At 46.5% G+C, this 12,029-nt stretch overlaps 1 protein-coding gene across 1 annotated transcript; it reads right to left on the reverse strand.

The window, feature by feature from the left end:
- Positions 1-1,953: 1,953 nt before the first annotated feature.
- Positions 1,954-6,136, reverse strand: NEUROD1 (neuronal differentiation 1). Its single transcript, XM_054479301.2, has 2 exons — positions 5,899-6,136; positions 1,954-4,333 (listed from the first exon to the last, which is right to left on the reverse strand). The coding sequence occupies exon 2, from the start codon at positions 4,320-4,322 to the stop codon at positions 3,252-3,254; it is 1,071 nt and encodes a 356-aa protein (XP_054335276.1). The 5' UTR covers positions 4,323-4,333; positions 5,899-6,136; the 3' UTR covers positions 1,954-3,251.
- Positions 6,137-12,029: the final 5,893 nt, after the last annotated feature.

Below are 12,029 nucleotides of genomic sequence, written 5' to 3' on the forward strand. Positions count from 1 at the left end.
AAATGCCTTCCAAATATTCATTAAACATTTAAGTGAGTAAATTTGTAGAATATGTTTCTGACATTGGCACTGGTTCTGTGGTATTTCTCTGATCAGATGGAAGTGCTATGTGTTATGCAGAGTGCATGCAGTTCATTCATGCATAAACAATATCATTTTCATAAATTAAATCCTCCCCTGCAGAAGGAACATCTGTGCCTGCCTTTGAATAAAAGATGGTGGCATGTGAGTTACTCCTTGACTGACTGAAAGAATCCCTGTTTTAGAATGAAGTTGTATTGGCAAAATGGAAAAAAAAAAAAATAAATAAAACCTAACTTTTAGTCTTCATTTCTACCTTACAAAAGAACACAGTCTAGATTTCCCTGTTTGTTATTTTGGAAGCTGGAATTCTTAAAATGTCATTCTTTTATTTCTTCTCTTCACTACAGCAACAGATTTTAGTTTGCATGGAGATGTCTAATTTTAATTGCAGGTGAAACTGAGCTACTTAATAGGTTAGATCAGATCTGAATGCTCACTTCATTACCTCCTACGCTGGAAGGCTGGTAGTATTCAAGTATCATATCAGTATTATGTCTCTTAAAGTAAGAACAGTGAGAACAATCCAGGATATAGAAAGCAACAGCTTGATTCCAAAATAACAACTCTGATTCACTTGGAATGAGATTGCTGCATTTTAGATAAAGTTGGGACTCACTTAAAAGTATTTCTGTCATGTGATGAAGGCTGATAGAAAACATGTTAAAATAATATATTTTAAATTGCTCTCAAACATTTTTTTAACGTCTAAGTATTCCTTACTGCTACTGTCACAGCTTGACACAGCCTCATTGGCAATGTTATTAGTATGGCTAATTGTTCCTGTCCATTACATTACTCACATTTTTCTGGAGCAGCTTGCTAAATGAGGTCAGCTTTCTGGAACCCCTAAATCACCAATGAGAAGGAGATTAAAGGAACAAGCTTGGGAAGGGGGGTAGTCATCTAATGTGGCACCCGAATCAGAGTAGAAACAATGGAGTTACTAATGACAGTAATCAGAGCACCACAGTAGGGCCAGGGCACAAGTGCCAAAATGATATTCCCTAGGAATCATGACTGTCAGTCAATACATCCAGAGGAAAAGAAATGCCAAACTCTTTTTTTTTTTTGAAGTGGACTTAACAATAGACAGAATCATCCGTAAGTTTTTCCAGTGAGTTGTGTTCATGAAACAACAGAATAGTGCCCCGAAGGGTGGGGGAAGGAAATAATTACGCCTTCCTAAAATACAGTACAAATGGTGTGTTCTTCAGTACAAATAATCCATTACACTTTTTCATGGAAAAATGATGGAAATCATCACAAGATGTTTATAGAACAATTATAAAATGTTACTTCTCTTGGATTCTTTAAATTAATTAACTCATTTCCCTTTGGTACTTTCTAAAGGTATATAAATTTCTCTGGGACAGTACTAGTTTGCAAGATAAAACTGTTTAGTTCAGAAAAATGTACAGATAACAGAAGACCAAGAAAATAGTAATGTTTTATATGTCTTAAATGTATAGACAAACTAGGATACTTGTTTATATCTTGTTTGTTAATAATTATTAAAATCCACCTTTTAAAAAAAAGAAATAGAAGAAAACATGTAACAATCATTTTTAAAAATGGAAATAAAAAACCGAAAGGTGAAGCCACTTAAAACAAAGAAAAAACACACCGTTTGTACTGCCGTCCAGTCCCATATTCCAAATAATGAAATATCAGTTAGGTCTTTTCATTATCTACAAAGAACTGGTGACTCCCTGTGCAAGATAAACAGACAACAGCATACGCCAAGGTAAACTTTTTTCTTTTCTTTTATTCTACATATAGTGTTTAGTATTTTTTAACTCAGCAAAAAAGCAACTATTTTCCCCAGAAATAAAAACAAAATCCCTTTAAGAAAAAATGCAACAATTGCTCTCACTTTCAATACTATTTTATTGCAACTGGATGAATGTTTTCTAAATTGTGCATTACACCATAATATACAGGATTACAAACAAAATTACAGTACAGATCGATTCCAGTGGTACCAGCATCACATCTCAAACAGCACTTATTCTGGACTGCATTTTACATGCAATAGCTATTGTTCTAATTATGAATTAAATGGTTTGAATTTATTTAAGCTACTGTACTAATTGACTACAATAGATATAAATCCCAACATTAACAACCTGATTAGATTTAGGCTCAGATTTATTACATGAATATATGACAAACCACCATTTTTGTGACTATGTATAAAATCATGCATTTATATTTTCTGGAAACATCAATAGCTTCAGATTCTCTGTAAAATCATGGAATGCAAAGGAGTAAAAGACTAAAAAGTAACAGTGCAAATTGTATGTGATAGTCAAGCAGCTTTTGATTTAAAGAAGGGTATGTTGGCATTTATTTATAATATGTATATACAAGCTTGTGCAAGTAATGTGTTGAATTGATATGTTTTGATAGGGAATGTATCTCTTAATTTTTTATTCTCTTGAAAATTATGATTCTGGTTTTTATTTTAGGGAGAGGGAAAGACTTTAAAGTGAAATGAATTGCTCAAATTGTGCAATTTTTTTTTTTTTACAATTGGAGAGGAAAGAAGTGCTAAGGCAACACAATAACTTTCTAAGCACTTTTCTGCTGGTTTAAATTAGTTAAATTATTTTGTATAAATTAGATATAATTCTACTTTTCTGATATGTATAAAAATTGATGAAGCTGCATGGTTTTAAAATAGGAAATCCACATTATAAAAAGTCATTAAAAATTCTGTACAAAATCACAACAAAATAATTCAGCATGGGAAAGATAACAAGTAGTAAAATGCTGGTTGAAAAATATATATTTATATATATTTTAATTGGCCCATTACTAGTTTAAAAATTGCATAGATCCTAATTATTGCTTGTGATTTTGTTATCCCGATCAGATAATTAATACGATCTGAATACAGCTACACCAAATTCGTGGTGTTTTTTTTAACTTCACTGTATTTTTTTTTTCAAAATAGAAGAGCTATAGAAAATAATACATAAGGTGAACAGGAACTTTGATCCCCTGTTTCTTCCAAGGCAGTAATGACAATAAATACATATATCACTTGAAGCTTGGAGTATTTGCACTTTGCAGCAGTAGTACCCAAAGGGCTGCCTTTTGTAAACACGACAGTCACTGTAAGCACAGTGGGTTCGTTTCCCGGAAATGGTGAAACTGGCGTGCCTCTAATCATGAAAGATGGCATTGAGCTGGGCACTCATGACTCGCTCATGATGTGAATGGCTATCGAAGGACATAATATTGTCTATGGGGATCTCGCAGCGAGGGGCAGCGGTGCCCGAGAAGATTGATCCGTGGCTTTGGGCCCCTGCCAGGGTCGCTGCAGGATAGTGCATGGTAAAGGCATAATTTTTCTCAAACTCGGCGGACGGTTCGTGTTTGAAAGAGAAGTTGCCATTGATGCTGAGCGGCGGGCTGAGGGGTCCATCAAAGGAAGGGCTGGTGCAATCAGTCAGAGGGCTTTCAAAGAAGGGCTCCAGCGCTGCGCTGTAGGCGTGCGGCGGCGGCTTAACGTGGAAGACATGGGAGCTGTCCATGGTACCGTAAGGCGGACTGGGCAGCCCAGGCGACTGGTAGGAGTAGGGGTGTACAGGGAAGGAAGCGCTGGCCGTCGGCAGGTGCGGGGGCATGTCCTGGTTCTGCTCAGGCAGAAAAGTCCGAGGATTGAGTTGCAGGCAGCCCGCAACCAGGTTGGTGGTGGGTTGGGATAAGCCCTTGCAAAGCGTCTGAACGAAGGAGACCAGGTCTGGGCTTTTGCCTGAGCGCAGGATCTCCGACAGAGCCCAGATGTAGTTCTTGGCCAAGCGCAGAGTCTCGATTTTGGACAGCTTCTGCGTCTTAGAATAGCAAGGCACCACCTTGCGCAGGTTGTCTAGCGCCGCGTTCAGTCCGTGCATGCGGTTCCGCTCCCGGGCGTTAGCCTTCATGCGTCTCAATTTAAAACGCTCCAGGCGAGCCTTGGTCATCTTCTTCTTTTTGGGGCCGCGTCTCTTGGGCTTTTGATCGTCATCCTCCTCTTCCTCTTCTTCCTCCTCTTCCAGGTCCTCATCTTCGTCCTCTTCCTCTCCCCCGTTCCTCAGTGAGTCCTCCTCTGCGTTCATGGCTTCGAGGTCGTCCTCCTTCTTGTCTGCCTCGTGCTCCTCGTCCTGAGAACTGAGACACTCGTCTGTCCAGCTTGGAGGACCTTGGGGCTGAGGCTCGCCCATCAGCCCACTCTCGCTGTACGACTTGGTCATGTTTCGATTTCCTGCATTCAACAGGGGAGAGGCAAACAGAAAGAAAAGCAGAAAAACGCTATATTCAAAAGCCAGATACGCCTTCAGCTTCCACTCCCTAAACCTGTACAAATGCTTGCGAAAAGTACCTGCCCATTACAAAATAAATGCCTCTGAGAAAAAGTTAAATGCAGTGTTTTATAATGGCGCGTGCGTGTGCCCCGCTAGTACGTAGGAGTGAGGACAGGACTGGGGGAGGGCAGCGAATATGTATATGTGTACACCACTCACGCATATGTGTTTGTATCCTAGTGATTAACTTAGATGTGTTTATGGTGGTTGCCCGACAGGATAATGTGTGTGGAAATGACTGTACATTTCAGCGACTTCATGTTTATCCGAATGTGTTCAAAGTCACTCACAACTCCACAAAAAAAAAAAAAAAAAAAAAAAGCTGAAAAATCACATATTCTATTTCCATTTCTGTCCTGGCTTCCAGATACTTAGCGATTTAAGTTGAACGGCCATTGCGTAATTTACTAATACTGGAAGCGATTTGTAAGAAGATTACACCGACGGGATACTGAAAAGCAAATGCAGAAAGGAGGAAAAATAGTTTCCACCAAGTTGTTTCACCATCAATGTAACATTTGGCAACAAAAGTGGACAGGGTCTTCCACCCCTCCCTCGCCTTTCTTTTCTTGCCTTCCATCTCTGGCCCGCCGCTAAATTTCCACCTTGTACAAAAGCGCTAGCTGCAGGGCGAGGACTGGGGGCGCGGCGCAGAGCGCTCTCCCACGCGCCGGGCATCAGGTGCGGAAGGCTCCTCTCTAATAAACAGCCCATTGAAAGGGCCGCCCGCTCTTTATTGGGGCTTTTCAAAGTTCGCCTCAAACCTCCCTTTAAAAGATTGAGTAATTATAATGGTCAGCGATTGGCAACCGCGAAGTTGCCCCTTCTAGTAAGGAAAATAAAAAGCCTTTAGTAAAACAACTGAATTTCTGGCTCCAGTAGTGGCTGCTGGGGACTTGGCCGCCTCTCGAGCGGTAACAGGTAGCAGGAGTGAGTCCCTCTCCCTTTCTCCACTTTCCCCCCTCTCAACTAAACTATCTCTGAACCTGATTTATTTTCCATGGTGTGAATACTCAAGGTATCCACGTCCCTTTCATTCACTGAGAACACAGTTCGACACTCCCAATGTGAGTAAAATACATGCACACAAAATATACATTGATAACACAGATTTTTTTCTTACTGTAAGAAGTGAGAAAGTGAAGTCATTATTACTTTTGGGACTTTAAAATCAGCACCAGCAGATAATCATAGTTACCGCGTATTCTTTTAAAAAATCCAAGAAGCTCCTATGCTATCCACAAAAGAAACCCAAATTTTTAAAATTTAAATTAGAAAGCCTGCAGGGGGTACTTGAGTGACACGACTCATTATGTGTGAGTACTTATGGGCAATTATGGAGAGGGATGCTGGTCTCAATACACATACACACTCTCGCAAACGCACACATACAGAATATGTAGGTGCATCAGTCTTCAGTTATTGCTTCTATTCTAGGGCAAAAAAATGAAAGAACTGTAATTACCTTTGTTGTTAGTAGGTCCTGAGCAGTGATAGTCTCATAACCCTGGGGCCTCCGGACGCCGTGCCTCCTGCGTGGGCGAATTCCTCGTGTCCTGGCCGCGCGGGCGCTCAGGTTATATAGCCCAGTTAGTGATGCTAAGCGCGGGCGGGGCCACTAGCTGAGGGGCTAGCAGGTCTCTGCGCCTGACGCCTGCGCACGCGTCCAGGCTGCGCTCCCCGTTCTCCCCTCCTCCCCACTTCTCCCCACGCCTTGCTCGTCTCCCGCCCTCCTCCGACAACCGCTCCCCTCACCCTCCACCCCTACCCCCGCCCCTTCTCCTTCCTCCCCGGCATGCGCCATATGGTCTTCCCGGTCCAGCCAAGAGCCTGGAACCACGTGACCTGCCCATTTGTATGCCGAGGAGCGCTCCATTCCGGCCCCTTTGTGGCCAGAAGAAAGTGGCCCATCTGTCGCCAGTTAGAGACTCCGCGGACCTGTTTTTACCCGCAGGAGAGATTAACCCTTTCAGGCGGCAGAAGGGACAGGGGATAGAGGGGGGAGGGGATTTGAGGGAAGGAAGGGAAAAGCCAATGTTAACTAGGTCTAGATCAGAGCGAGTGGCCTGCTTTCGCGCCGGAAGTAGGACAGAGGTGAAAGAGGCAGAAGCGGGGAGACTGAGGCACCCAGTGAAGAGTCCTTGCTCCTTTCGATTTCTTGCCCTGACACTGGCATCCAGAGCAGCATGACTCCTTGCCCTCTCTGAAAGGCCCATCCCTTGGCTTCTTCTCCTTGGCAGACGCTTTGATCTTTGGCGCCAAAGGATGGCTTCTCCTAATCTCCGTCGGCCCCTCTAAGCAAACATATACGCCATATAAAAGCGGCTTCATTTGTAGACGCAGCGTTGAGATTAGTTCCCCAACCTCCCTAACCGGATCGTCCTCTCCCAGTTCCTTCAGTACAGAAAAGTTGTACCTGCCATTCTATCCCTACCCTACGTGCAATCCTTCATGTCCTGACCCTCAGCTACCACTGTCCCTCCAGACCCTCTCACTACGTCAGTCCCCACCTCCATTCCCAGGATCTTGTCCTTAAAGCGAGCTAGTCCTCTCGAGGAGGTCTTGGTTCCATTGGCCTTTGCGCTCTCTTATGTGGGAGCTGGGGACTTCTTTGACGGTTGGATTCTGCCTTTTAACCATGGCCACTGGGTTGCTGCAAAGGGCACCCTCACTCAGCCAGTCCAGGGACGCTTCTGGTTCCCTGGCCAGCCCGCCCTGCACGGCCTCGGCTCTGTAGTCCAGGAATTGACCACAAGTACGGTGGTGGACACCTCGCCACAGCCGACCTGCGCTCTTGCTCCCCTCAATCTCGGTTCTGCATAAGATACTTGATTCAGACAAGCCTTTTCAAAAAGAAGATGCAATGGGCCTGTGCTGAACGGGTCTTTCTTATCTCTTTCTAGAAACGCCTTTAGCACAACCCCGGGAAGGCTTAATGGCTGCGCACTCCTCCAGACTTCAAAGCCTCTGATTTGAAACTCCACCTTGAAGGTCAAGCAAAGACCACAGAAATTCTTGATCAGTTCTGAAGGAGATATATTGTTGCCTAAATAGCAATTCTTTACTCTTTTCGAACAAGGGTTTTCCAGAATAGATTTTAAAGAGAAAGAAAGAAACTGGCCTGTCTACTCGTTCTTTCCCAGCTTTGCCTCTAATCCTTCATTAACTAACTCCTTACCCCCTCCCAGACCTGAAACCCTCTGCAATAAATACCTCTTACGTGGATCGCTTATTAAAGGCAATTGCACTAAACATCCCTCGAGTTTGCAAACAGTGTCAGGGTTGAGAGGCTGGATTGGGGTGCATCTGGGAGAGAGTGGGGACGGGAGGAGAGAGTAGGGGTAGAGGAAGAGGGTCCTAGCCGGATCGCCGGTGTCTGAAGGTAGCAGGTGCAGCCTTCCTGCACAGTACTAATCTAAAAGGGGAAGAAAAGAGTTGTGCCACCGAAGCGTGGCGTGAATCGTTGTGGGGTTCCGGAGTTTTGCTTGCTTTTCTACATTCACTCGGCTGACAAAGCGCATAGGGGAGGATAAAATCATTCACCCAGGAGCCTGGGCCCAGGATTTACCCCTGTACTGTCTGTATCTTCAGTGTTGGGCTAAAACTCGAGGGCGTCGGTGTACTAGCCCTTAGAAGGTAGTACACAGCCCGAGGTTCGAGGACGTTTGCGGCAGGGCCAGGTTAAGTGCTGCCCCTCACCCGGCAGCTGCCCAGACTGGCAGCACACCATGCCTCAGGCATAAGGAACTCGTGCCTAGGCTCTCATTTTTCCAACTTTGGGGAGTTCCGGAGGAGATCTGGGGACGGAGTGGGAGAAAGGACTCCAGCTAACTTCGAGGTCAGGGGTAGCCTAGAGGTCCCTCTGCTAAATCCTTGTCCTCATCCCCAGAAAGCAGAAACTTCTCCAGTTCGCGACATCCTGTGCAATACAGGAGAATTATGGTGGAGTCAGATGTTCTTGAGCAAGAGGGACGCCCGAGTGTTTTGCCAGACGGAGACTCAAATGCGTAAAGTGCGGGAATTACAAGTCTGTTTCCTCCCTCTACCCTTGATAAATTCATCTCTAATCCCACTGCGCGTTGTTCGCTCAGGCCTGGGGATTTGCACAAAGGAAAGGTCACTCCAGGATGTTTCAGAGACCCGGCTGAGGTTGGGTCTCACGGTGGCTGTACCTGGGCTTCCCATCCCGCAGCTCTCCGATGTGACCCTCCTCTGCGCGGAAAATTTCGACCCGGGGCGCCGGCATCGCGACTCTCAGCCAGTGCCCGCGAGGCTCCCGGGAGATGCGGGTAGTAAGGCCCTAAAGGGAGGAGCCTGGACACGGCCTGGATTGAGGTGCGTTTTGTTTGGGGTTGAAGGCGCCAGAAATTGGGGCGAGAGAAGAGAGTCGGTCGGATCCGGGAGAGGACAGAGCTGAAGGCGCGGCGGGGCTTAGCGCTGAGGACCTTCTCCGAGGCCCCGCTCCGCCTCCTTATTTTCTTCTCTTTGGACTTGTTTGGACGGTTGCACACTTTTCCCCCTCCTGATTCCCTAAGTTTTTTCTCTCTCCCCTCGCTGCCCGTTAGCTGTACTCCCCCAGCTCCTGTCCCTACTGGGCGCTGCAGGCTACCCAGCGGCACGCGAACCGCACGCGCGGACAACAAAAGCCGCTTTCATGACTCACTGCCCTCGAGCAATGCCCCAAATCTGCCGCCTCCCGGGTCCCCGCTCTGAGCGCGCGGCGCGGGCCGGGCGTCCCGGCCGTTACAGCGGCAGCCGGAGCGCCCGCGGGAAGGGGGGCGGGAGGAGGCGTGTGGCCGGGGGTGGGGAGAGGGGAGTGCGGCCTGGGCCGGGCGGAGGGGAAGGGCGAGGCGTGTAGGGGGATGGGGGTGGGGAAGGGACGGAGGCGTGTGGCCCGGACGTAGGGGGTGGGAAGCGTGTGGCTGGAGGCGAAAGCGGGGGGCGGGAGGTTGGGGGAAAAGCATTCACAGGGCCAAGATAAAGAGCAGGGGCCGGGCCGGCGTCGCTGGCGGTGACCTGTTTCTCAGGGAAACAGATGCTCGCTCTTGCAAAGGGAGGTTTGCGTTCAATGAAAGGATCAAGTGTGGCCAGGGCAGCCCGGCCGACCTCGAGAGGTTCCCGCGTCCTCTCCCCGCCCTGCCTAGGAGGGGGGTGTCGGGGCCTGGGCGCGGGAGAGGGGGGTGAAGGGGCCGGGTGGCTGAGGGGCCCGCGAGACCGTGGGGCTCAGAGGCCGCAGGAACGGAGGGCTGAAAGCTGCAGGTCCTGCACAGGCTGGGTAGCTCGGAGGCTCTTGAGAGCTTCGGGGGATGAAGGGGGGTTGATGCGGGTTCTGACCAGACCGCCGACGCGGCGCCTCCGCCCCGGGGGAGGCAGTTGGGCTCCCGGGTCCTGGCCTGAGGCTGGAGCTGCCCAGGCTCGACAGGCAGGCGACCGGGGAGAGCCAAGAGCAACGAGAGATGCTATTAAAATGCCTCGCCGTCGCCCCGAGCGCAAAACCCATCCTCCCCAAATCTCCTGGGCTTGCGGCATAATCTTAATTAAGATAATTGATTCATATTGCACCTGCGAGAACGGAAAAAATTGATTTCAACCCCCAACCCCACAAATCGCTTAGAGCTATTGGATGGAGCACCACGCGACTGTGATTTAGGGAGTGATTTAGTGCCGGGCTTCCCCAGCTCGGCCTGCCTGGGCCTTTTTATTTATTATTTATGCCCTCCCGGTCCCGACGGGGCTTTGGTGGCTCCTTTCTCGGCTCCCACAGGCCTTGGAAGGACTTGTCTCTGATTCCCTGTCAAGATCCAGGGGCTTTCCTTAAACTATCCAACACTCAGAATCAACAACGTAAAATCAACTCAGTAGGAGCATCTTGGCAGGCGTAGGTCACGAGCACAATTGCTCAAGGCCTCGTGCGTCCGATGCCCTGTGTGTGCAAAAGTGTGTGATTGCGCTTGAATGTACGTGTGTGAATCCGTGTGTGTGCAAGACTATGTGAATGTGTGTGCAAATCGTGTGTGCACATAAATAATGAGTGTGTGATTGTTAGTGTGTATGTGAACATATGAGTGTGTGCCAGTGTGTGTCAATGAATGTGTATGTGAGTGTGGGCATAAGTGGGTGGGTGTGAGAGTGTAAGTGTATGCCCACGGTCGCACTTGCTCTCGGGTGAGGAGCGTGAGCAGAGGGCGCACACCTGTTTCCCGGGGATCGAGGAACAGCTTGTTGTCCAAAGGGGATCGCAGGGCCAGGGAACTGACAAGCACACGCTATTTGCCAACCTTTGCCTTAATAGAAAGAAGCAAGTAAACAAAAATCCTCCGTAGCTGTGTGTAGCTTCAGGAGTGGAGAGCCGAGACACACCGACGGCGCCGGAGCGTCGCAAGAACAATGGCTGCTGCAGTGGGTTGGGAGAGAAGACCCGGACAAGTTCCTAAAGGCACGGGAGGAACGCGGGCAAACCAGGTTTAGGGCCGCAGGCGAATTGTGGAAGGAATGACTTCCTCAACCTATCAGCACCGTGGACAATTCCCACTCCAAAGGCTCTGACCTTCGGCCTACTAGATTCAGCAAAATCTCTCTTCCTCCCTTCCTTCCTCCTTTCCTTCCTCCCTTCCTCCTTTCCTTCCTTCCTTCCTTCCCTCCCCTTCCTCCTCCTTTCCTTCCTTTCCTCCCTCCCCTTCTTCCTCCTTTCTTTCCCTTCCTCCTTTCCGCTCTTCCCTGTTTGCTTTGTTTCAAAAAAACAAACAGACAAACAAAAAACATGGGGCGCCATGACTGAGCTTTTAGTCAAAGAGTCCTGTAAGTCTGCATCTAATTAGTCACATATTCACAGTATTTCCTATAAAACTAGGTAGCCAGATTTAGGGGTAAGGAAAGAGCTTAAACTATAATTTGAGCTGGCTAGTCTGAGACAAAGACAGAAATCATAAATTGAGTAGCTTTCAAAAAGGTAGTCATTATTCCAATATTTGCACTTATTTGCCACACAGCTTCAAAACCAAAATGAATTTCTTGTTTACTGTCCATAGAAATAATAAAATATCTCTAAAAATGTTTTTGAATTTGCTTGTGTTTTATGGAGTATAAGTTTTATTGAAAATATAAAATCTTTTTCACCATCACTTTATCAACATTTCAGTTATTTCATACTGTAAACAATTTCTGGTAAATTCATGAAAAAATAAGCCAACAGAAGTTAAATGGTATTATTCACTCAGATTCAGTGAGCCACACAATTAGCTAAATCATGCCAGATCTAAAATATTACATATTGAATAGTCATAACTTATCCAACATATACTGGAAAAGTCTAGTAAAGACATAACTGAGAAGAGAAAGCTCCTTTGGTACTTTGAACATCTGAGAAATATATACACCATATCCCCCTCCCCCACCACACACTTATTGATGTAATTTTCAAAACATCATTATTATTAGTAAACAAAATCCTTATCAAGTATTATTCACACTTCACTGTAATGAGAAATATAATCATTTTTGATTAAAGAATTCATCCCTGGAGTCTCACCTTCTTTAAATAAAATGGTTTCTTTCCTTTATAACAAATGCATTTCACTCAAATTAAATATTGATAAT

This window comes from Pongo pygmaeus, chromosome 11 (assembly GCF_028885625.2).
Source record: "Pongo pygmaeus isolate AG05252 chromosome 11, NHGRI_mPonPyg2-v2.0_pri, whole genome shotgun sequence".
In the NCBI taxonomy this organism is placed as follows: Eukaryota; Metazoa; Chordata; class Mammalia; order Primates; family Hominidae; genus Pongo; species Pongo pygmaeus.